We start from the raw sequence: 25602 nt of genomic DNA, 5'->3' as shown, positions 1-25602 counted from the left end.
CAACCTGGCTGGAAGAGGGCGATGGAAGATGAGATCTCCACCATGCATCGCACTGGCACATGGACCTTAGTACCTCTCCCTCCTAGCAAGCAGAAGGTTGGATGATGGTGGGTGTATACCGTGAAATACCTGCCAGCTGGTTCAATTGATCGCCTTAAAGCTCGCCTGGTGGCAAAAGTATACACTCAGACTGCTGAAGGGTCCTGGCCCTATACCAGCCTGATGTCAAGAATGCTTTCCGCCACAGTGATCTTACTGAGGTGTACATGGAGCAACCTCCGGGGTTTTTGGCACAAAGGGAGACTACCAAAGTATATAGGCTTTAGAAAGTGATTTATGGACTGAAGCAATCTTTATAGGCATGGTTTGAGAAATTCAGTCATACGCTTTTGGATTTTGGATTTCATCGATGTAGGGTTGACCATTTAGTATTTTTATAGAACCGACCCTAGGGCATGGTGATCCTTATTGTCTATGTTGATGATATTATTGTATAGGAGCAACGATGACTAACAATAATTTCATACCAAGGACCTTAGTCCCTTATACTTCCTTGGAATTGAGGTAGCAAGTTCCACCTTTGGGATCATTTTATCTCAAAGAAAGTACACGATCGAACTGCTAGATGAGACCAGTTTAACGGGATGTAAGCCTTGTGAAACTCTAATTGGTTCAAATGTGAAGCTGACTGAAAGCCGGAGGGAGCTTCTTGAAGATAGCCGCTTTAATGGGATCTTTTCATCCTAGTCGGAAGAGAAATTACCACACTTTTAGGTTTCAGAGAATTATAGAAGACTGGTAGGCAAGCACATGTATCTTACAGTTACACAACCAGGTAACCCATTTACAGTTGGAATGGCTAGCAGATTTATGCACTAGCTACGCACTCAACACCGTGATGTCATTCTTCATATTTTGCGCTACTTAAAGGATGCACATGGACAAGACCTCTTGCGCAGAAAGAATGTGGCCTAAAAGTCAGCATATCCTGATGCGGATAGGGTTGGATCCGTGGTAGATAGAAGATCTACCTTTGGATATTGCACATTCGTTGGAAGAAACCTCGTAACATGAAGTAAGAAGCAAAGTGTCATTGCAAGATCCAGTGCCAAAGCAGAATGCTACACTATAGGTCACGCAATTTGTAAACTCTTGTGGATTAGGTCTCTCCTTCAAGAACTCCACCTCTTTGATGGGAACTCAATGACTCTGTACTGTGACTAGAGCTATACACGAGTCGAGTTAGTTCTGTCAGCTCGCTCGACTCAACTCACCTCGGCTCGAAATTGGATTCAGACCGAGTCAAGCTGGTTTTTGGAACTTGAAAAAACTTTGAGCCGAATTCGAGCTTGCCTGAGCTCGACCCAACTTGGCTCGTACCTCAACTCGAATTGACTCGGATCAAATTGGCTTGGTGACTCGGTTATTTTTATCTTCATGCTGCTCGCCAAGTGTTTGATGAAATGACTTAATGAAGTGTTGTTTCGTATGCGTACATTCTCTGCATCATCCATTGGTGGCAAGGAAGGAATGGATACAAAACAAATCACTATAAAAATTAAAAATTAAAATAATAAAAAAATAAAATAAAATAAAATTACACTATAAAACTTCCCTCATGTCTTGTTTTTTATGCTACTTGCTAAGTGTTTGATGAAATACCTGTGAAGTGTTGTTACTGTTTTGCATTCTAAGAGAGACTGAAGATGCATTATGTGTTAGAGAAAATGTCTCACAGGCTCGAACTGGCCCAAGTTGCTGACTGAACCAAGCCAAGCTGGCCAGTCAGGCTCGAAGACCGAGCCGAGCTGAGTTCGAGCTGGGGTTACTAGTTGGCCAAGCCAAGCCGACTTGTGCGAATCTTGACTTGGATCGACTCATGTACAACTCTAACTACGAGGCCATAACCCACGTTGCCAATAATCCAGTCTTCCATGAGAGAACAAAGCACAGTGAAGTCGATTGCCACTTCGTTCAAGAAAAAGTTGCATCAAAGGAAGTGGTTATGGAACATGAGTCCTTAAAAGGACCAGCCAGTTGATATTCTCACTAGGGGTGTACCTCATGCAAAAGGTGCAATCATATATAAAAAGTTGGGCATGATTAACATATATGTTCCAGCTTGAGGGGGAGTGTAGAAAATTTAGAGTTGAATACATGTGTGAACTGAGATGAATAAGCTGTTTGACCGCAGTTAGACATTGGCAGCATTGTTTTGTATAAGGCCAGCCCACACATGGTTTCGACACGTTAACATCATTTATTTAATAGCATCTAGGGTTAGGGCAGCACCTCTCTCTACCCCTTTTCCTTCAATTTGTGATTTAAATGGACCCACGATTGGAAATAGTGTACAAGGCAATGCTCGACCTATAAACTATTTCCATTAGTGTGGCCCACGTGAATCGCAGATTGGTATGGTATGGCCTAAATTTGTGTGAAATCCAATGACAGGAGTGGATTTCATAGAATTATCATGGCGAGCCCTGTAAAAATCAAGGGTGGACATCTCTCACAACTGTTTCCTTTCATGTGGCCCACCAAAATCGCAAGTCAACCTGATTGTCTCTAGGCCGAATATGGGACTAAATATCTAATGGTCAAAGTGGATCTTACATAAACATCATGCTAGGCCCCGTCAAAATCAAGAGTAGCATCCCATATAAATCTATTTTTTTTCTACATCATTTCCCTGTATAGTTGGAAATGGATGGCGGGACAATTTTTGGCAAGGACCATCGCGATGTGTAGCAAAATCCACTCCAACCATTATATGCATAATCAATGATGTCGAATCGCATATGCGATCGCCTAATCGCATGTGGTCAGATTTTTTATTTTTTTTTCGAAAAATTAAAAAACGGATAGGAAAAATAGGGGGAAAAAAGAAGAAAAAATGTGTGTGTGTGTGTGTGTGTGTGTGTGTGTGTGTGTGTGTGTGTGTGTGTAAAGTAGAGGGGAACCTTAAAATATCTAAGACCTTAAAAACAGAAAATGAAATGAAATAAGAGAATGTAAATTACTAAATTATATTGTAATAATAACTAATAGTAATTAATAAGAGAATGTAGAACTATGTAATGTGAGACTTGGAATTCAATTTCTTCTTGCTTCTTCTATCTTGAATCTTGATTCTTGATTAAAATTTGAAAGAAGTTAGAGCTTGGACCTTGGAGACTTGGAACTTGAAAGTTGAAATATGGAAAATGGGAGATTTGAAAGTATGAGAGTAGAGAAGAGTTTGAGTGAATGAAACTTGCATATAGAGGGGACTTGAAGGCCTTTTTATAGGCAAAAAGTCTGGATTTTGCAAAAAATACAATCGCATACATCGCATATGCGATTGCATATTCTCTCATATGCAATATATGCGATCGCATATATGCATTGATTGCATATGCCATGACCGCATATGCAATCAATGCATAAAAATGTGCATATCTGACTGCACATGACAACAATGTGCATAATCCTAGTTTAGGACTAAAACCAAAAACTAAGGTCGACTTGTGATTCAGGTGGACCATAACAAAGAAAACAGTTGGGAGAGAGACGTCCACCCTTGATATTTATGGGGAACATGGTGATGATTATATGAAAGCCACTCCAACCATTAGATTACACACTAAAATTTAGACTTGGGAGTATAAAAGTCAGGCCCATCTGTGATTCAGGTTGGCCATACCTAGGGAAATAGTTTGGAGGGCAATGGTTGCCTTGTACACTGTTTCCAATCATGTGATTCACCTGAATCACAGATGGGGGTGATTTCCAGGCCCTTGGCCTAACATGAGGTGACACACCTGATAGTCGGTGTGGATTTTACATAAACATCACAGTGGGGCCCACCTCAGTAGCCGACCCATTTGCTTGCATACCCACCCAACTGGCCATTACATAAATGTAATGGAAGGTAGTGGAATGATAATTATATCGGTTAATGAGGTAACATTTTGAAAAGCTTTTTGAAGAAGGTACCAGAATGTAAATTCCATATTAATTAGGTAGTTAGTTGTAAAATTCCCTAAAAATAATGATATATCATGTTCAAAAATGCCTCTAGCAGAGTTGGACCAGTATCTCGGATAGTCAGAGCGGTTTCTACTAATGGTTCCACTCAAACTATCCAATCAAATCCATTTTCTAAGTTCTAAAACACTGATCAAAACCAACCAATATATAGATTCTAACCAGGAGGTGGTGAATTTTCCAATATCTCGGATAGTCAGAGCGGTTTCTACTAATGGTTCCACTCAAACTATCCAATCAAATCCATTTTCTAAGTTCTAAAACACTGATCAAAACCAACCAATATATAGATTCTAACCAGGAGGTGGTGAATTTTCCAATACAGAACAGATTTATCAGCTAGGAAGAAACATGAAATAAAGACGGCACTAGTATTTTTAAAAAAATTAACGGTAAGAAGGCAGTATATCTTAAGCGAGGAGCATTGGAAAACTTGCTGATCAAGTGGAATTTGATTGGGATTCAAAAACCATGTCCAAACTCCAACGTTATCTAAATAGGTGATTCTTTTTGCCGACCAGATTTTTAGTGATCCCAGGTCTACATGTTGGATGAACTATCTGGTAGAATTGCAACTGATAAAGCAGAAATAGCAGCTTCAAATTGTGATGTTGAGGATCTAGGCTCCAAATTGCAATTACATCAGCTTCAATTTGGACTTGAAAGAAATTTAACTGGAGCAATTCCTCATTACCAATACTAGGAACTGTCAAACAGCCATTTACTCTAAAAGCTTAAGCTGTCAGAGTGTGGTGTATCAATGTATATCAAGGGACTTTATCACTTCAACACCCCCCCGCACGTGCGAGGTGGGAACTCCGCACGGGAACATATTGACGAAGGTGGAGGGACACTCACACCATAAATAGGCCGGGCTTAATTTCCCGGTCCCTGGGCCGGACCTGATTTTCCTGACCCCCCGTGGGAGAATAATATATTAGCGAGGCATATTTGCTGCTCTTGAGATTCGAACATAGGACCTTCCTCTCTGATACCATGTCAAACAGCCATTTACTCTAAAAGCTTAAGCTGTCAGAGTGTGGTGTATCAATGTATATCAAGGGACTTTATCACTTCAACAGGAACAGTTTGTTAGTTTTTGTCATTTCCTTGTAATTAAACTGCATGTTTGCAATTCAATTCACATGCTTCCAAACACAGCCTAAGCAAACTGAGGCAACCAGTTTGCTCAAGCACTAAATAGGGCTCAGAAATTATAACATGTGGGTCAGAAATTATAGGACAGACCTCACAGATGCCATAGGGCTCCAAGAGTCTCTGCAGTGCAACCATCTTGTCCAAATCACCCGTGAGCTGAAATGAGTCACAGAAGCCCAGTCAGCACAAATATTAGAACTGAAACACCAGAACTAAGTTACTGTAACCAGAAAGCATTAGGAGCAGAGTGCAAGTGTGCTGCAGAGCAGATTCCACAATCAAAACCAAAGGCTATAAGAAGGATCAGAAGTGCTCGACATTTCAGACCCCTGCCTACTGCAGACCATACAAGAGCTTTTACCAAATCGAGCAAGAACAAAACTCATAGGGATGTTCGGATACGTGGATTCCATTTGGATTCTGTGGACAACATAATGATTACCCAATGATAATGTTCATGGTCATTGTCGAACATGGATTTCGAAAATGGGGTGCTTGTTCAAGTGAAATCCTCAAATTCATTAGACAACCGTCACCTTGCTTCTTGTGCTGGAAAATTCTGACCATAGATAAAAGTAATTATTATTTTGTGGAATCCACATATTCAAACAACCCAACTGTTTCGTCAAAGGAAAACAATCTTCATTTCCACACAGATCCTGTATCCAAACACGCCCTAAGTGCAAAACCCTTTCAAGTTTCTTTACAGGGAAATCTGACTGCGACCATTTCATGGCATAAGAATTTTTTTTCCAGTTCAGGATAGCATTCAAGACCTTCCAAATAAATATTTTTACCATTTCTGTTAACTACGTATTGTACAAACCCAACCTAAATCTCGAAATTAACAACCATACTTGATTGCAGAATGTAGAGGAATTATCCGATTTGGTGCACGAGGACATTTACAGTGTCCCAATTCTTCATAGTTCAGTGATGCAGACCATTGATCTGATGAGCCGCATAATGGATGTAGGATGTCCCAAAACGTTGCTACTTTGGAAGATTGTACAAGTTCAATGATTGACCACTTTACGAGACTGTGATTGTATTTCTTTTCCTTTTTTTCCTTAACCATTTACATTTCAGCCCCCAAATATATTCTTCCAATCTGGGGGCTTTCTGCAACACTCTACACATCGTAGGATACTTCTGGATCACAGCCCATTGGCCCTGGGCCACTGTAAACATGCATTAGTACCTGATAATTCCTACAAAATATAATACTCCCCAGTAACTCACTTACATTAAAGTAGCTGTCCTAACGAAAATAAACAAAAGACAGCACATATAATCAAGATCAACCCAGGAAAGAATTGCAGTGAAGTTTCAGGAAGGACATTAACCTCAAGTGTGATTGTATGATCTGACACATCAACAGCTCTGGCCCGAAAAATGTGGGCAATGTCAAGCACATCCCTTCGAGCAGTAGTATTTACGGCAATTTTTATCAGCATCAGTTCACGCTCTGCAAATGGCAAATGGGTGATATCCTGAACCTGAAAATGCCACCGTCTTTCATTAGATATTTGAAGAATAGTAACCTGCAAACAATCCCTTGAACTGTGTATTGTTCACCTCATGAATATCAATGAGCTTATAAAGTTGCTGGACCAACTTGCCGATGGATTCATCAGTCCCTGGAACAACTGTTGTAATTCGAGAGATTCCCTCCTTTTCTGCCGGACCAACAGCTAGACTCTGATTGTCAAAAGCAATGATGAGCACATGACAAATGTATAGAACGAGGACGAATAACAAATGAAACAGTGAAATGAGACAAACAGACCTGAATGTTATAGCCTCTACGAGAGAAAACGCCTGTAACTATATTGAGAACTCCTGGGCAGTCAGTTACAAGCATAGATAATGTGTGCGATCGGAGACCACTTGACTGAAGTAATGTAGATTGGATATTAGATTTCATTCTATTTGAGAAAAAATGGAGATTTAAACCTATGATATTGCATCCAAGGAGTCAACCACACACCAACCACCACAAACAGTCTTTCACAGCAATGCAGTAAGAACCAATGTTTCAAAACAATGTTAAGCGACACAGACTTCACTGTAATGTCGACTAGATATCAGAAATCGTTTAATATTTGAGGAAAAAATGAAGATTAAAACCGTTGATGCTGCATCCAAGGACTCAACCGCACAAACAACCCAATAAACACTCTTCACCGCATTGCAGTAAGAACCATTGTCTCAAAACTGTCTAACACTATTCAAACATTCGTTGCCTAAATTCAACCAGGACTGAGGTTGGGTAACTTAATCTTTGAGACCTCAGAAAACTCAATCAGGAAAATGGAAATCTTGAACGAGAACTGAAAAAATCTCAACTGAGGTGTAATATACATCTGCGAGCCTGTGTTGGTTTGGGTGTGCGTGCACACACTCAAATTGTACCATGCAAAGCTCCAAAAATAATATACTGAATGAGTTTTTAGAACTCAAGAAATCAAGAACTGAAAAACCCAATTAAAGTAATTAAAAATCTTGACTGAGTTTCCAGAAAAACTGGACTGAGTACTCAAAAGATCGAGAAAACGCTTTTACAGTATAAGCTTTTCTTAAAATGTAAACTCAGTGAGAACTCAATCAAGTTTCCGAGTAAACTCAGAATGGGAGCCAAATGGAGTTGAGACAAGCTCTAAATGTTGACCACAACACAAATTTCAATGTAAGGATGCCAATGGTTACTGGCTTTGGATTTGAGTCACTCAACCAATAACATCAAGGGCTCCCATGCATACTTAACCTTGCACACTGTATAAAAGTTATTAAAAATAAATAAATAAATAACAATGAAAGAAAAGCATTAAATAGAAAGCGTGATTACAAGCCTTACATCTTCATCGTCAAGGACACCCCAGTGAGCATCAAGCACTTGATTTGCCCAAAAGGCCCCATTAGATTCCACAGGATACACATCACCGCCCTTCATGTGGAACATAAATTATAAGAGAACTCCATACAGAACACATATTATACTAAAAGAGGGGATAAATATTGGGAAACAGAAAATAAAATGAGATTATACTATTCCATTATGTGTGAAAAATGCCAAAGGAACAAAAGGGGAAAAAATGTGGGTGATTTTGTTTTGGTTTTTTTTTTTAAGGGTAATTGCATTGCAATAGTTATCATACACTTTTTTTAGGCAGTATCACATTTTGGTTTCTTTACTTTTTAGCAATATCGTAAAGAGCGTGCGCAGCGTAGCAGTAGAGTCTGTAGCATAGTGTAGAGTAGCATCAACACTATGCAGCATGCCTAAATAGCATTTTCCACTGTAGTGTATGCTACAGTGACCATAGAGTACACTACAAGCTATGTAGTGTATGCTACACAGTTTTCATTTTATTTTATTTTTTAGGAACAGTCTTAATCTTTTAGTTTAAGTCATGTTGTAAAATGGTGGAGACCCATCTTTCTCACACGTGGCAATGATGTAGAGCTATCCAGACCATCCAAATAGTGAGCCTTACTGTAGATGGAGAATATATGTACATGCACCCATATCAGACAATCTTAACCATCTAAATATGGGCCTCCATGAGTACATCTGAGGACTTGTGAAATAATGCCAATGGTATAAAACTCACGTTATAAGAAAACATTTTAAAATAGAAGGGTTTCGAAAGCCCTCTTTTGACGCACGCACCCCTCCAATCCCCCGAACCCTTTCTTTTGATTCACTCGATCCACAAAGCCATTTAAAACATAGGCGGGTTTTTTTTTTTTAACATTTATTCTTGCTATTTATTATATTGTTCCCTATAGAGGGCTGAATGCTACACAATATGCAACGTGCTGTTTAAAACACTGGATTTTGGTTAATGACATGGCCTGTGGGTCTGAACATGGTTACCAGGAAATAATCTGTTTCCACTTGAGAAAACCTATGTTTCTCACTTTCCATTTCCCACGTGTTTCATACAGTTGCAGAAGTACTATATCAATTGTTGCAAACTGAGAAATTTCTTGCTTCCATTTCCAAAACGTATTCCTGCATCTGTTTCTCATTCTGGAAATACGGCTCAAAGATAAAAGTATGAAGAAAATGAAAAATGAACACAGAAATACAAGCCAATTATTAGCCATTTAAAATATTATTGCTCCCAAAAGATGGTTGGAGAAGAGGGTTTGAAGCACGAGCAGGAGCAGGAGCAGGAGCGGGAGTGAGATGGCACAGCAGGGACAGCACCTTTGGCTGGAACTGGAAGATGCATGCTACTGCAGTTTGTCATCTTCAGGAATTTGGGTATTTCACCAAAAAGTACCAGTCTGTCGTTTTCAGGAATTTGGGTATTTGCAATTGCTTCACCAAAAGAAAAATTTTCATGATATCTTTCATTCACAAAAACAGAAGAGAGCATGGTGAACAATTTGTTGAGAAATCTATGTATTTGTCACTTTATTTCAAATTCAAAACATTTCTCAATGATCACCCTGTATTCACAAGACATACAAGTAGTGAGAAACCAAAGAAACAAGTCTCCCAATGAACAACTAGGAATGCTATGTGACATAGAGATGAACATGTGAAATCAGTGTCGAACAAACAAGCATGAGATAACCAGCTCGGCAGCCCCAGCAAACATGAAATGCCGACTTCTTATGTACACTTTAGGTTTAATGATAATACTGAACGTGTTATTACATAAAATATGAAAGAATTGACCCATTTAACGAGGAAAGAAATATCGAAGTATATAATACAAAAAATACAGAAAAGGTAATAAGGATTTATCTGAACAACAATTTTGATATGTACCAGCTCATCCACAGTGCACTTTTTATTAAGTAGGGTGCACTTGTTACATGGGGTATTATTTTTTAATAGAAGAAAATGTGTGTGCCTAGGGAACATAACCATAAAGTACACAGCTTTGGTAATGGAATAAAACAAGAAATACCCCTGTAGATAGATCTGAGTCACCAGATAATGCTGTATCTGCTGCCCCTAAAGCAGGTTCTACAGGCGTTATGCCTTCAAGATCAGGATAAGAAGCCGCAGAAAACCTCCAAAAAGGTGCCGTCGCACCCATCTTTTCACGTCTCAAAGCAATCTAGAAAACCCAAATCATTCAGGAAATCCATTATGAGGAATACATTTAAACAGGTTACTGACTATTTGAAAGGTGAGAAATGCTTCTCAAAGCCATGCATATGTATGAGCCAAACACAAGCGCTCATGTGTGAGATCTAGCTGTTAATCAGATGGGCCCTCAGTGAATGTCCACACCCAAAAATCACGCAGCTCCACTTGTCAGGTAGGCAACATGCGTACAAGAAAATGGTAGGTTAAAAAACCAACGGTCCACATTCAATATACACCTATAGCCCTACTGATAAGTGGACCAGCCTGACTTTAGGCCAGGTCACTTCCATTCTGGGGCCTATCAAATAAAAAGCCAAGATCTTGCACACCTGCCACTTTGGCACATGAAGGGCAATTATGTTCGGTGCTTCCAGCTGCAAGTTGCATTCCTGCAAAAAGATAATTAAGTCGACCTTTCCAGTTCTGGCTATTTCCTTAATTCCAAATTTGGTTAGATTTCTCTGGACTGCAACTATCTTCCCAGGATCCCCAGTTACCTGAATGGTTGGAATTACAGAAATGAACATTTTAGCATTATGAAAGGATCTAGAAAAGAGAGCAGGGATCATGATTGATCAACCCCCATTTACATAAGATTCGATCAAGCCAAAAAAAAAAAAAACACACAAGGGTTACCTCAATAGTTAGTGAATGTTCTGAAATGTCTACAATTTTAGCTCTGAAAATATCCACCAGTCCTTTAACCTGAAGACAAAACCAAGCATTAGTTAGTGAATGCTCTGAAATGTCTAGAATTTTAGCTCTGGAAATATCCACCAGTCCCTTAACCTGAAGACAATAACAAGCAGTATGCTATCAGTGTGTTAAACACGGAAGAGAGAAATAAGATAGCGATAAATGAGAATATGCTTACCAAAAGAGACAGAGAGAGTATTGCATGTTTGTGCCAAGAAGCAACAACAATCATAATAGAAAAATATAATAATAATTAGAGTGTCAATACTCTTTAAGAGTTAATCACAGTGGCATTAGAAAGCTCAATGAAGTGATTAGAAAACATAATGAATCAACTCAGCTGAATTTGTAACCAGTAAAAATTAAGGGGATTAATTGTTCTTTCAAAACCCAGAAGGGAAAATGATAAAATTAAAAATAAAATAAATCAGATTATGGCATGAGCTCAATAAAATAAAGATTGAATGCTCAACAAGTGCACAGTCAAGTAGGACTTATGCAGAAGTAAATTTTGAATTTTTAACCTTTCTAAGACGACCTAGGTAGCTAAGGTAGATGAACAATTGTCGAACATAGGCATGAGGTGTCAAAAAACAATATTCTTGGACAATCTTAGAAAGCTTAATATGCTGCGTTTTATATATTGTATATAAAATCCTGAATGATTGTGTCATACTATGTTAGTTCAAACAAGAATAAAGTGTAGAGAAAACCTATTTACATAAATGACGCGGGTGGGGGGAGAGAACTCAAAATGATTTTCTATAATGTTATCGACGTTTTCCCACAAGCATGTCCAGAATGTATTACACAACAAGATTATTCAAAAGGTGAAGTTTCCATGTTGCAAAGAAATAAAAGAATGGAAATAAAAGTAGAAATGAGCTGAAACTTCTGAGACTCGGCCAAGAATGTCACAGACAAGTGGCAGACAATTATTGGATGAGGGCAAGCTGAATTGAGGAGCAAGCGTGAGTCCAAATCCTAGTCCCAGGTTTACCAAAAATAGCATCAGCTATGACAAGTTCCCCAACCACAATAAGATCTTAAGCATGGTTAAAAGATTTGGCGACTTGACCGGACTCATTTGTGCCTTAGTCGAGTCATGCTGAATCAGCCTGAGTTGGGGTTGACTCAGGGTATTGAACTGGATCGGGTCAAACTGAGTTGGAGTCAAACTCGTATGAGTCATCTGAGTCTTAAAACCATTATTTAAGGAGTACTGGGAAGGTTTTGTGTGTGTGTGTGTGTGTGTGTGTGTGTGTGTGTGTGAGGGGGGGTGCAACTTAGTGAATTTCATTTTTCTTGCACCCTGTACAAGAGAGCAAGGTTCTATATCATACCAGTGACTGTATAGACCAAGAGCAGTTCGTATCAGCTGTATCAGCTTTATCAGTCTGAATTTGTTTTAAGCCAAAAAAAAAAAGTTCAAGAATATAACACAAATCTAAAAAAACGAAAACAAATATTCTGATGATATATTTTGTGTTTACAGTTACTTTTACATGTTAGAGCATTAAATGTTGAACGTTGAGCAAGGTACGGCCACCACCGCTACCATTAGAATACAGGCCACAACAGCCATTACAGAGGTTTCTTCTTCTTCTTCTTCTTCTTCTTTTTTCTTTTCTTTTTTTTTTCCCCCTTTTGTGAAGAAAACCTATATAGGCCCCATAACAGGCTATTACGGCCATTAGGGGTTATTTTTTCATAATGGCCGTTACAACACCATAACACGTAACAATTGCCACCGTTACCATTGCATAACGGCTGCTACGGCACAACATGATTTTGAGTTTTAAATTCTTTTAGTTGCCCTATTGACTTGAGTTTTAGAATTTTAGGCTTCCTAGTAATTCATAAATCAATTAAGGAAAAATAACAGCACCTTTTGCAACCACTTAAGTAATCCTTATGAGGTCTTTGATGGACCAAGTCATGTAAGGCCTTCGATTTTTGTTCTTTTGAGTCGGTTTTATTCTTCTTGAATTTATATGTAAAAGAAAACACATCAAATATATACTGCATCTTTACTAATTCACAAGAAAAAAGGAAGACCAAAAACAACAAACAAGAAGGAAAAGATAGTCTCATGAGTATTATTCTCAGGAAAAAAGAAAAAAAAAAGTCTCTCGAGTATTGATCATTGTGTATCAAGTATCAACACATAACAGCTGATACATAAGAAGGGGAGAAGGAGAGGAGAAGGAACTTTTTTAAGATCGTAAATTGGCTGATAAATAGCAGCTGAATCGGCTGATCCTGTGTAATTGTGGTATAGTCGTATCAGTGTCCAACTGTACCCGAAACATAGCAACCAATGCACCATGTATCAGGCAAAATTTTGAGCCACAAGGGGCCCATGTCCAGCGATCCAGATTCCAGATAGTAGCTCCCACCCATGGGGTTCATCGGATCAATGGATATGATCGCCGGACTGCAAAATAGGCAAATAGGGAAAACCTTCATGTCGATTGACCAATACCCAACAATTGCTCTTAAAGCCAGAGTGTGAAGGAATTGTGAGATTTTGAAATAAGAACAGTGCCCTAAGTGGAAGGTTTGTGCAACATCCGTACACCTCTCCATGAAATCATACTAATGTATCAGCGGCTCTCATTTGAAGTTGAAACATGATAACAGGCCTTCAAGCTATAAAAGTAAAAAATAAAAATAAATAAAAACTGAAGAAACGAGATTAGGTAATTACCTCTGCACGGTTGGTTGGATCCACATTGAGTTTTATAAGCATCAGCTCACGTTCTACCTGTGGTTCCTTTGAGAGATCTTCCACCTTAAGCATCAGAGTTTTGTGCTATGTTAGGCAAAAGTACGATGAAATATATGAGCATTGCCAAGTTTTTCTTCAGCTCAGTTGTATCATATGATTATTATGCATCAGATATGTTGCACAATAACCATTGTGATATGTTAGGGAGCAATTTACTGTACATTTAGCCCACATGCAATGGGGGCATCCAATCACACTGTGGGTGAAGCATAGAAATTATGAGGATTGAAAAATAATAATCATCCAATTGGTTTCCTGGTGGGATATAGTTAATCAGTTAGCATTCAAATTTAACAGGCAAAATCAAATGGTTTCAAAAAACGTTGCTTTTGGGCTATGTTCCAATAGGGTTCATGATTAGGTAATCTGGATACCGTACATTTATACCAATTACCATGTGTACGATGGATGAGTGACCACCATTTAGAAAATGGTGGGGAACATAGGCAATCTAGCCCAAAATAAATCAGTCATTTCGGCACCGACAAATGTAAAAGTTTCTATTGAGAAAATTGAAATGCTTGCAAAGAAAATGGGACTCCACAAGAAATTAGGATAACTAGGAACGTGGCATGTGCAATGAATGTGGAGAGAGGAAGGGGGAGAGAAATCCGCATAAGAGTTTTTGCAAGAGGGATTTTGCGAGGGTCCAGTAGCTCCTACAAATGTTCAAAATATCGGAATCGCGTTACATATCGCATTCTTGGGATACGGATATGTATCGGTTATCGCATGAGATGTATCAGTTGTATCGTGTAATGTATCGCTGTTGTTGGAAACATAAGGAAACATTGGGAAATTGGTTGAATTTTTTAATGACACTTCAACTATTCTTAAAATGGACATCAATACACACTTATAAATCAAAACATTACAAAAAAAACAAGTGCACATAATAGGTTTTCTTTGTATGGGGTCCTAATCTATGCATTGTCTAACTAAATTAATGCAAGTATATTCAAAGTCTATACATATAATTTAAAATGTAATAAGACGTGTGGAAACACAAGCAATACTTTCAAAAGCAAAAGAAGAATTACTATATTGGGTTATATACATGTTTGATTTTATGTTTGGACACAGATTGCAACCAATTTGCGAGAAATTGAGAAATTTTGATTTATTTATTTTTTCAATTTTCCACAACTCGGCCCATCTCCTCAAAATCTTGAAATCGAAGCTCCTAATCCATGATTTTTCATGCGAAACATGAAAAATCATGGATTTGTAACAATTTGACACCGATTTAACATGATTTACAAGAAAAAAAAAAAAAATTTGAAAATCGAAAATGCTCACTGGATCCAACATGTGGGATATATCGCACTAGTTGTGCATTTCATATTGCACAGGTGGGAAACAAGATATATCGTGGGATATATCGGACGATATCGTCGATATTTTAAACACTGGCTCCTACCATACTATGGTGCAGTAGCTGGTTTTCATCCTATATTGCATTGTAAATAATGATTTGAACGTTTCATGTTCTAGATTCTACGCTACCCATACATGGTAAGAAACATTTGTGGAACAGGTGATTCTGTAAAGATAACCATTTGTTATGTTAGTGCACCGATTTGTGCACCTTGTTTGTCAATCACATGATTCTGTGTGTCATATAATTGGTTGAGTACTTAAAAGCTGAAGACCGAAAACACAAGAGGACACGGAGCATCAAGGAGCAAAGAACAGGTAAATGAGGTGCCTTGGTGACCCTAATCCTTAGACCCAAAACAACCTTAGCCTCTAAAAGATCCTAACCGTAATAGGCAAACCCTGTTTGATCATCCCTTAGCCTTAAAAGGCCAATTGGAACATGATAAGTAAATTTAGAAGAGATGCAAAGATGCGGTGAAATCATATGCCCAAAACAACAGTTTTCGAGTAGATCTTGATCCTATCGACAGGCTGTCAATAAGACTCGCTGGGATCAAAGTCCCACTCGATGGCATCGAGTAGGTAGCTTAAAATTTGTCCAGCAACATTTTCACTAGAAATTTGTTTTGCTCGATCCCATCGAGGACTATCTCAATCATATCCAAGCACATTCGATCCTATCGAAGGGCCCTCTAGTTCGATCGACAAAGCCGTTAAACCAACCGTGTTATGGCCGTTGGAAACTTTTCATATAAAATGGTCATTCGGTTCTTGGGCAATATGATGGTTTTTTAGTGAGTTTGAAGCCCTAGTGTATCCCAATACTTCCCAACACTTCTAGGCTCTCACCCAAAGGGATTCAAGTCATCTTGCATGTGTTTAATCTCTCATGAGTAAACCAATTGAGCCTTTAGTTGTAGGATATTCGACCAAACCCCTCCATTACCTTGGTAGTCTCATTGGAGAATCAAGTGCAAGGTAGCTAATTTAATAAAGTGGAAGAAGATCGGCTTCGAAGATCAAGGGAACACAAGAAAAGCTGATTAAAGCACGGGAGAGCATCGATCAAGCATCTTAAGAAGGCGTTATAAAGGGGCTCAATCCGACAAGTTGTCAATTACAAGAGTCCACATACTCTCTCCTTGTGTAGGATTGAGTATAGAGTTTGCAATCCAAACTCATGTAAGTTCTTATGTAGGACCGCATCACCACCAATACGGGTGAGTACATGTAAGTCCTTTTGTAGGCCTCCGACAAAAGTATACGTGTGTCAAGTTCTTGTGTTGGCCTCCGGCGGAAGTGTACGTTTGTAAGACCTTGTGTATACCTTCGGCGAGAGTGGATGCTTATAAAGGTTGGGAGTGAACATTTTGAAAACTCCTAAGATAGTGAATGCCAATACACTCGAGGAGAGTGCGTCCGTTAAGGGTGGAGTAGGGAAATCGAACCACTATACATGCTTATGTTTGAGATTGTCTTTTGAGCATTTTTCTAATTATGTTTGTGAACTTAATTTGTTGAATTATGTATGCATGATTGGATGTATGCTAGGTGTTGAATAATTAGCACATCCCAGACACAAGATCACTATCTCTTTTATAGACTAGTTACATAATTGACATATCATTTGTAGTCTATGTGATTGGACCCACTTTGGCTTGGAAGCCTTAGTGTCAATTTACCTTAATTAGTTTAATAGGTAAATTGTGTTAAACAGGCAATGAATTTTATTTGGTCCTAATCACCCCCTCTTTCGGACTTCGCCATATTTCTCTAGCTCTGGCAAGCTTCCGCATATGCCATGGTAGACTCTCATCCCACCACGCAATTTCAGAATAGCTCATATTCAATGAAGCATGAATACAAGCCTATAGCTTCTATACGGTGTATTGAGAATATGAATGGTTGACATCAATTTAAGGATACAATTTGGGTTATAAATCATTCATCATACCATAGTGAGGTTAGGTGCCACCATAGCGTTGCAAAACCCTCTGGAGAGAAGCTCTTTGGGAAAAATCTAAGCCCATTGCTTGCATTTTGTAGGTGAAATCTCCACTGTTCAATGGACAACAACGGTCACATTCTTCAGTTCCCATAATACCCCTATCCTTCATTTCAAATGTCTCCCATGTCCTTTGAATATCCAAAGGTCTCCGCATCCACAGAAACTAATTGTTTGAATTAAAAAAGTCCAAAATAAATTTAAGTATTAGATCCATTGTGTACTGAATTTTAAGTATGGATAAGTATTGGAATGCCTATTTGGTAAATTGTCTGAAAAAAATCTTGAACACTGAAAGTTAGTATTGAATTTAAAATTTTCTGTTCGTCTGAAATTTGGCAATTCTACCAAATTGCCCCTAATGTGTTAAATAACCTTATTTTTTAGGAATAAAATCACATAACCAATCCATTTTTCTACGAAAGTTTATTTACAATTCTCTCATAAATTATACATAAATTGTTTATCACTCTGTTAAAAATTTGCATTGACTTCTGGAGCATCATCCTCTTGAACGTTAGGTCCTTGTAGAAGGACATCATCATCATTATACTCTTATAGCAGTCTATCTGCCGCAACTACTCTCATAAAGAAATTGCATATTGTCATGCACACAATGTTATCAAAATCCTACGATTTACGATTTGAGTCGAACCTTAATCAAAACGATTTGAATCTCACCTTTGAATCCCTTTTTATATGAATCCTGCGATTTTATGATTTGAATCCTACAATTTACGATTCAAATTATATTCTCTTTTATTTTAAGCTTCACTTCGCTATCATTTTATGTTTTTAAATTGGTGGGGCTTTAAGAATCATTTGGGAAAAAAATAACCTTCAAAAAATGTTTAGAAAAGGTAAAATATTTTATTTTGTTCTTTGTAAGAGGTTAAATGATATGTATTCTCTTAAATATTAAATCGTAGAGATTTTTTTAATGATTTCTTACTTCTTTATTGGTTGAAATACCAAATTAATGTATAACTTATCTAGAATGTTTTTATGGATTATATGTATTGTGAAATTATGGTAACAAATCAAATTATCTTTTTTTGTTGATTATAGAATCAAATGTCGCTTTTCCAACATGATTCTACGTTCAAGAAAGGTTACAAGAACATAAGTTTTTAAAGGATCCTTGTATGTTTTTTAAGGAAAAATTCTTAAAAGACGGAAAAAGAAAAAAAAAAGGAAAGATAAGAATCCTTCAACACTATCATGACATGGTGCATATTGATGGCAAAAGGATGATTACTGAGTTTTTAATTTTTTTTTCTAATATATATATATATATATATATATATAAGAAAAAAAAAAGAAAAAAAAAGAAAAAAAAAATCTTACGATTTACATTACAATTTGTGACTTGATACAATACAACCACAATTACGATTTGCAATATGATAACAATTTTGACACCATTGCACACAATTACTATATTCCTTTGAGTTGCAAATGAATATGGTGTCATGCTCTTTAAAATTGAGAAGCGTGCCTTCAGCACTCCAAATACCCTCTCAATAACATTTCTCAACTTGGCACGCATATGCTTGAAGACTTCTTCCTCATTCCTTGGACGACCACCAGCACAGAAGTGATTGAAGACTTCTCCCTCAGAGTCAGGACTACATCTCTTCGGCCACCCCAAAAAATAAAAAATTAAAATTTAAAATTAAAATTAAAATTTATAAATAAAAAAAAAACAAAGAGAGAGAGAGAGAGATGGCCCACCTTGATGCCTACATGAAATCCACGTCGTCCCACCATTTTGCCAGCTTATTTTAGCGGATGAGCCCAAAAATGAGGCATATCTAAATCTCAGGTGGACCACACCATTAAAAATAGTGATAATTGAACACCTACAATTAAAAATCTTCTTGGGGGCTACAAAAAGTTTGGATGAAGCTAATACTTTTGTTTTCCCTTTAAACAGGTATGTGTGGCCTACTCAACAAGTTGGATGGCAAATAAACGTCACAGTGGGCCCTATGAAGTTTTTAATGGAAGGTGTTCAATCACCATGGTTTTCCTACAGTGTGGTCCACCTAAGATTTGGATCTACCTCATTTTTTGGCTCATGCCCTAAAATAATTATCCAAAATGTATGGACGGCATTGATAAAACACATTTATCATGGTGGGGCCTATGGTGAGACCCACAAAGCACAGTCCAGTAGCCACCTTGCTACTAGCAGCATAAGCAGGCAATCCCCATCCACAATGGATGGGGCTTCGGCGGATCCCTCATTGTGGAACCCACCATGATGTATTTATCTAATATCCACGTTGTCCATCTGTTTCATCAAATCATTTTCGGGTATTAAGCCCAAAAATATAGCAGATCCAAATCTCAAATGGACCACACCACGGGACAGTGGTGATTTAACACCCACCATTAAACATTTCCTAGGGCCCACTGTAATGTTCATTTGTCAACGAACCTCTTGATTAGATCACACAGACCTGGATGAAGGGAAAACACAACTATCAACGTGATCCAAAAATTTTTTTGCCCCTGAAAAGTTTTTAATGGTCAATCACTATTGTTTCATGTGGTGTGGTCCACCTATGATTTGGATATGCTACATTTTTGGGCTAATATCCTAAAATGATCTGACCAAACGGCTGAACGGCTTGGATATAAGACACATACATTAAGGTGGGACCCACATTCATGGATCCACGGTGAATCTGGGGATCCAATGAAGTCGCGAAGATTGCCTACTAATGCAGTCGGTAGTCGGTAGCTACTAGACGGTGCTCTGTGGACCCCACCATGATGTATACATTTTATCCACGCCATCCATCCAATTTTTTCAAATCATTTTAGGGCGTGAGTTCAAAAATGAGGCATATCCTAATATCATGTGGACCACACCACATGAAACAGTAGGGATTGAACGCATACCATTGAAAACTTCCTCGGGGCCACAGAAGTTTTTGATGAAGCTAATTTTTGTGGTTTCCCTTCATCCAGGTCTCTGTGACCTAATTAACAGGTTGGATTGCAAATAGACATTACAGTGGGCCCTAGAAAGTTTTTAATGGTGAATGTTCAATCACCACTATTTTCTTGTGGTGTGGTCCACTCAAGATTTGGATCTGCCTTATTTTTTGTCTAAAATGATCTAGAAAAATAGATGGATGGCATGAATAAAACACATACATCATGGTGGGTTCCACAGCACCATTTAGTATCCACCTCACTACTTGTAGCGTCTGTAGGCAATTTGTGTCCGCGGATTTCCCACTACAAGAAGTCCTACACATGGAAGCTAGGTGGGGCCACCGTGATGTTTGTGAGAAATCCACCCACCATGAGAACGAAATGATACAGATCCAAATCTCAAGTGGACCACACCACAAAACACAGTAGGGATTGAAGGCCTACCATTGAAAGCTTCCTAGGGGCCACAAAAGTTTTGAATCAAACTGATATTTTTGCTTTTCATTCATCTAGGTTTGTGTGATCTTATGAATAGATTTGATGGCAAATAAACATCTTGGTGGGCCCTAGGAGGATTTCAACTATGGGCGTCATTATCCCCAAGCTTTCTGTGGTGTGGTCCACTTGAGCTTCGGGTCTACCTCATTTTTTGGCTCATGCCCTATAATGATTTGGTAAAATGAATGGACGGTGTAGATATAACACATACATCAATGATGTGGGCATACTCAAATTTGTTTTTTGGAGAGAAAGAGAAGTTACATTTATAGAGAAGCCCGTGAGGCGGGAGACAAGTTCGGAGAATAGGGATATTTTGGAGAATTTCAAAAGAAGCTTGCACTTACCACATTACATTTATGGAGAAGCCCGTGAGGAGGGAGATGATTTCAGAGAATAGGGATCTTTTGGGGAATTTCAAAAAAATAAAGCTTGCGGTAAGGCATCACTTATTGCTTTCGGCATATAAACCACCTCCGAATTAATTCCATGATTAAATTCTATTAAGGACTTTTTTAAGTGCGTTAAACAAACACCCAAAATAGCATATTAAGTGGCTGAAATCTGATTTTAAGATTTTGGTAGCATATTAAGTGGTAAACAAACAGCCCCATAGTAGAAATGTATTCTGTCTGAAGCAGAAAAAAGAATATAAGCTATCTTTACTTTCTAACACACGGATGTTGCTCCTACGAAAACCATAGCATAATTTAAAAGGTATATGAAGTTTTTTAAAAATGGGTTTCTATAATGGGGAAAAAAGAAAAAGCAAAATCAACAGAAATGAGCCCCACAGAAAATAATACAGATTTATATTTCATTTAATAAACAAAAACATAGATGGCATAGTGGTCCAAAAAGAGCAAATGCAGAACATATCAATGTAACCTCACTAGGTCTCTAGAAAACATAAAATAATTTAGAACAAAATTCAACTGGTGATTCTTATGCCTGGAAATGTTGCCAATAGACAAAAATGCTGCGTCTTGACCAATCAATCACGGACAAAAGACATGTGTCTTGAAGTTAGACACATATTAGGGTATCTAAGACATCAGTTTTAAGATGAAAAAAAAACCACCATGTGCTTTTTTCCAAGGGAAATCAAATAGATTGGGAAGTGAATGTGAGCCTGCCCCATTGCAATTCCAAGAGGCCAGGAAAACAGGATGGTGATGTGTAGGGAACAGCCGAACATAGTAAGGGCTTTTGCAATCTACCATTTAAAAGCCAAATAGTTGGGAGAAATGCAATGATGGTAGTGGTGGTGATGACAACAATGACAAAGATGATGATAATGATGAATCCAATGGATAATTTTAAAGCATAACAATTACTTTTGAAAATATCACAATTCAAGCAAAATAGGAAAGACATGTGATCACTGGACCATCACCAAAGCGCAAACAGAGGGCCCACCTCGTGAACAACCCAGATATCACACGCACATTGGCACAAGGGGACAGTAGGATTTGAAATTATACTCAGGTTGTCCTTGCATTTCTCTTGAAATGTGCGAGTGTTTGTTTGCAGGGTCATATTAACAATTAAATCCAGCTGATTTACTAGCAACATGTCAAATAACACTATGAGGTCTGACATGGAAAATCAAGGACCAGATCATAAACCTTCAAGACATTCACAAGCTTATGAAGCTGCTCCACAACTTGCTGCAGAACCCTTTCAGTCCCAGAGACAACTATGGTGAAGAGAGCTTTGTCCTTGTTCAAACCGACAGCAAGAGATTCAATATTATAACCCCTTCTAGCAAATACACCAGCAATCCTATTTATCATGCCACTTTCATCTCCGACAAAAACTGAAATTGTATGGCGTCTCGCCCTGTATAGAAAAATAAAAAATAAATGCACTCTTTTTTGTGGATAAAGAATAACTTTAAAGCCTTGTATTTTAACCAAACCGGGAATTCAAGCAGGAAGCAAAAAGAAAAATAAATTTCGTGTAGTTTGAGAGAAGGGAAGAGGGTGGAAAGAAAAGGCATGTCTAATAAATGATCTGCCATTCCTTGCGCTTAATCCAGTAAATCAAAACAAGCACCGCACTCAACTTTAGCTCAACAGAAGTTTGTATCTCATCATATAGCCTTGTATCAGCTACTTGGGGTTGGAACAAAGTACGATGTAACTAAATTTTTAAATAAAAAATAAGGCAAAAGGAAAGAGAAACAAATGTCATTTGATATTTGGTAATTAAAAAGCAATAAAAGAATTACAGAGGATATGAAGAGCTAATAAGAAAGGGGAATGAGATCCCATGCAAGATCAATGTGGCGCCTAAACACACGCCTGGCAAATCCGGACACTTTTTAAAAAATTTTATCTTAATATCATGTGTTATATATAGACAAGTATTGATTTTTTTTTTTAATAGTTTTAGCTCTAAAACTAATTTTAACACCATGAAATAGAAGTGTAAAGTTATTACGTACTTTAAATAGAGTGATAGTTAGACACAACTTCCAAAAACTTACATCTACTCCTATATTCCAATGAATCCACGGAACCCAAAGATTTAAAATTTCTCCAATTTCCCCAATTTAAAAACTTTAATTTTATAAAGTTCTCAATTCCTCTTAGCTCAAAACCTTATATCCCCATTTTTTCATAAATTCCCGCAATTCTTAACAATAATGTCCCAATTTCCCTAAATCCTAACCCTGAATTTTCTAATTTCCCTTACTCCCCCAAATTCCCCAACCCAAAAGCATAATTTTGCTAAAATTCCTAAATTTCCAACCCCTAAAATCAAAAATTTTAATATCCCCAAATTTTGTAACCTAAATTCTACAATTCCCCTAAAACCCCCAATTCATCGCCTATCTTTATGTATTGGTGAAAACAGAAATTCAATTGCGTTTATGAAGCCCTTTATACTTTTGCCCAATAGAGCGCTCAAAACACCAATAGAAGAAAGAAATCAAGAAGATCTCATGAGTTAATAAAAAATGTAAGAAATTTGGGAGAGGCAGTATTTTTCATAATCAAAGCACTGATATGATAGAAATTGGAAAATGTGTTCCAAAGGGGTTTATAAGACATATTCCCACTCTTCATGGGTGTCAACATAGCTACCATTATTTAAGGTAGGCAACCAGCCACTGAACTTTTAACCAGGCTATCATGAGAATTAATGCAACCCCAAATAGCTAGGACAAGGCTATCATGATGATGATGATGACAACGACGACAATGATGATGATGATGACAATATAAGCAGGGGGATGCTAAACGTGTGCGCCTTACCTTCATGGAGACACTAGCAACATCACCAAGGCTTATAATGACACGTGGGACAGCCAATCATCCATCCAGATTGTCGGTTCATTTAAGACAATTATTGGCAAGACAGGCAAATTACCAATCGGATAATCCTAACCATCCAATCGGTATCATGAAAAATGGACAGCGTCATCATCTTGAAACATCTATTCAATAGAGCCCACTGTGGAGTGCATATAATTCTAAAACACTTTGGTTAGATGGCGTTAACCATCCAACAGATCATACATCAAATGGTTAGGCTGATCCAATCATCATGATTTTTGCTCCATGGCTTGCCAATGGCGGTATGGGACAAATGGACGGTTTGGATTGATGATTCATTGGCACATGTCAATTGAAAGCTTTTAGCTTGTTGATAACATTCTATGAAGGGAAGTTCATGTGTATGGGTGTGTGTGTGTGTGTGTGTGTGTGTGTGTGTTGTCATCGTCGTCGTCGTCACTCTCCCAGTAAGTTGGGGTGCATTTTAAAGGAAAACAACAAAAAACCAACCAAGCATAACAAAGACAAAACCCAGCTTTGCATCTGGATGCCCAAAAACTAAAACATAAATAAACAGATAAATAAATCAGCAGCATAGAACAGAACAAAAACTAAATTCCTCATAAAGATCAGTACAAGCTGGACTCCAAAGGAGGAACCAAAACTGAGAATAGGACACCAATTTCCTTAGCAGTTGTGTTGCACTCAAATTGTACATGTAGTGGTATAGGTTTGGAATCCAGATCGTTCATTAGGTGGGTCCCACCATGGGTTGCCACAGTTTAAAAGTTTCACTGACCAGAAATCTCAAACCATTGATTGATAACCTACAAATAGGCAGTAAAAAAGAAAATAAAAAGTCATCACGGAATGTGAAAAGGCCAAAAGAAAATAAAATGTCATTATGCAATGTGAAAAGGCCAACAAATCAAAAAGGTAGATCATCCAATCCATGTGATTTTTAGACAGGAGCAAATCCATGGTTAGATCCATATGGCGAATAGTTCAGATCATGGATTGTTACGAGATAATCCAGAAAAGCAGAATAGCAGAAATCAGAGTTGGCATTCTGGCCTTAGGTAAGATTTAGGGTGTGTTTGGTAACACCACCAGAAGTGCTTCTAGCAACTTCTCTTTCAGATAAGTAGTAGTTAGTGTAAAAGGGTGTTTGGGTAATTTTCTGATTAGAAGCATTTCTATTTAGACGTAAGAAAAGGGCTGAAATAGCTTCCCCATAGAAATAGGAGGGAGGGGTGTACCTATTTCTCACTAGAAATAGCACTCTTTCGAAGCCATTCATCAGGCTTCTCTTGTCGACTTCGAGTACACTCATTCTCATTCCCTGCTGGTGACCTGTTGGTGCAACTCGATTATCGAGTCAATGAGATCTCAACACCCGAATTGCAAGAAATGGACAATAGTACACACACAAGAATAATGGAGTAGGGAGGGAGATAATTTTATTGATATCAAACTTCTCTTACAAAACACAAAAAACTCACACTTAGAAAATAATAGTAAAAACAAATCTAGGAAATAATCCTCAAAATCTTCAATCACATTTTTAAATTAGCTCCCATATCATCAATCGCATCCCCCCATATCTCCCATAGATAGTAAAAGCTCTTGATATTTAGGCCTCAAATCTATAAATAAACATTCCAAAATCAGCAGATGCTGCACCCTACGGTGGGCCATG

The 25602-nt window shown here is 37.9% G+C and overlaps 1 protein-coding gene across 2 annotated transcripts in view; it reads right to left on the bottom strand.

The window, feature by feature from the left end:
- The window catches only part of LOC131226082 (acetolactate synthase small subunit 1, chloroplastic-like), a 45296-nt gene that overhangs the window by 2302 nt on the left and 17392 nt on the right, over positions 1-25602 (bottom strand). The window contains exons 2-11 of one of the 2 annotated variants that reach the window (XM_058221762.1): positions 22248-22461; positions 13707-13790; positions 10937-11089; positions 10714-10797; positions 10116-10268; positions 8045-8134; positions 6977-7081; positions 6766-6888; positions 6534-6686; positions 5278-5343 (exon numbers count right to left, since the gene is read on the bottom strand). In XM_058221762.1, the coding sequence (XP_058077745.1) occupies positions 5278-5343; positions 6534-6686; positions 6766-6888; positions 6977-7081; positions 8045-8134; positions 10116-10268; positions 10714-10797; positions 10937-11089; positions 13707-13790; positions 22248-22461 (1225 nt within the window). The remainder of the gene's footprint in view (positions 1-5277; positions 5344-6533; positions 6687-6765; positions 6889-6976; positions 7082-8044; positions 8135-10115; positions 10269-10713; positions 10798-10936; positions 11090-13706; positions 13791-22247; positions 22462-25602) is intronic. The other variant, XM_058221763.1, reaches the window with a different exon arrangement.

This window comes from Magnolia sinica, chromosome 14 (assembly GCF_029962835.1).
Source record: "Magnolia sinica isolate HGM2019 chromosome 14, MsV1, whole genome shotgun sequence".
In the NCBI taxonomy this organism is placed as follows: Eukaryota; Viridiplantae; Streptophyta; class Magnoliopsida; order Magnoliales; family Magnoliaceae; genus Magnolia; species Magnolia sinica.
This window is presented reverse-complemented; position numbering and strand designations above follow the sequence as displayed.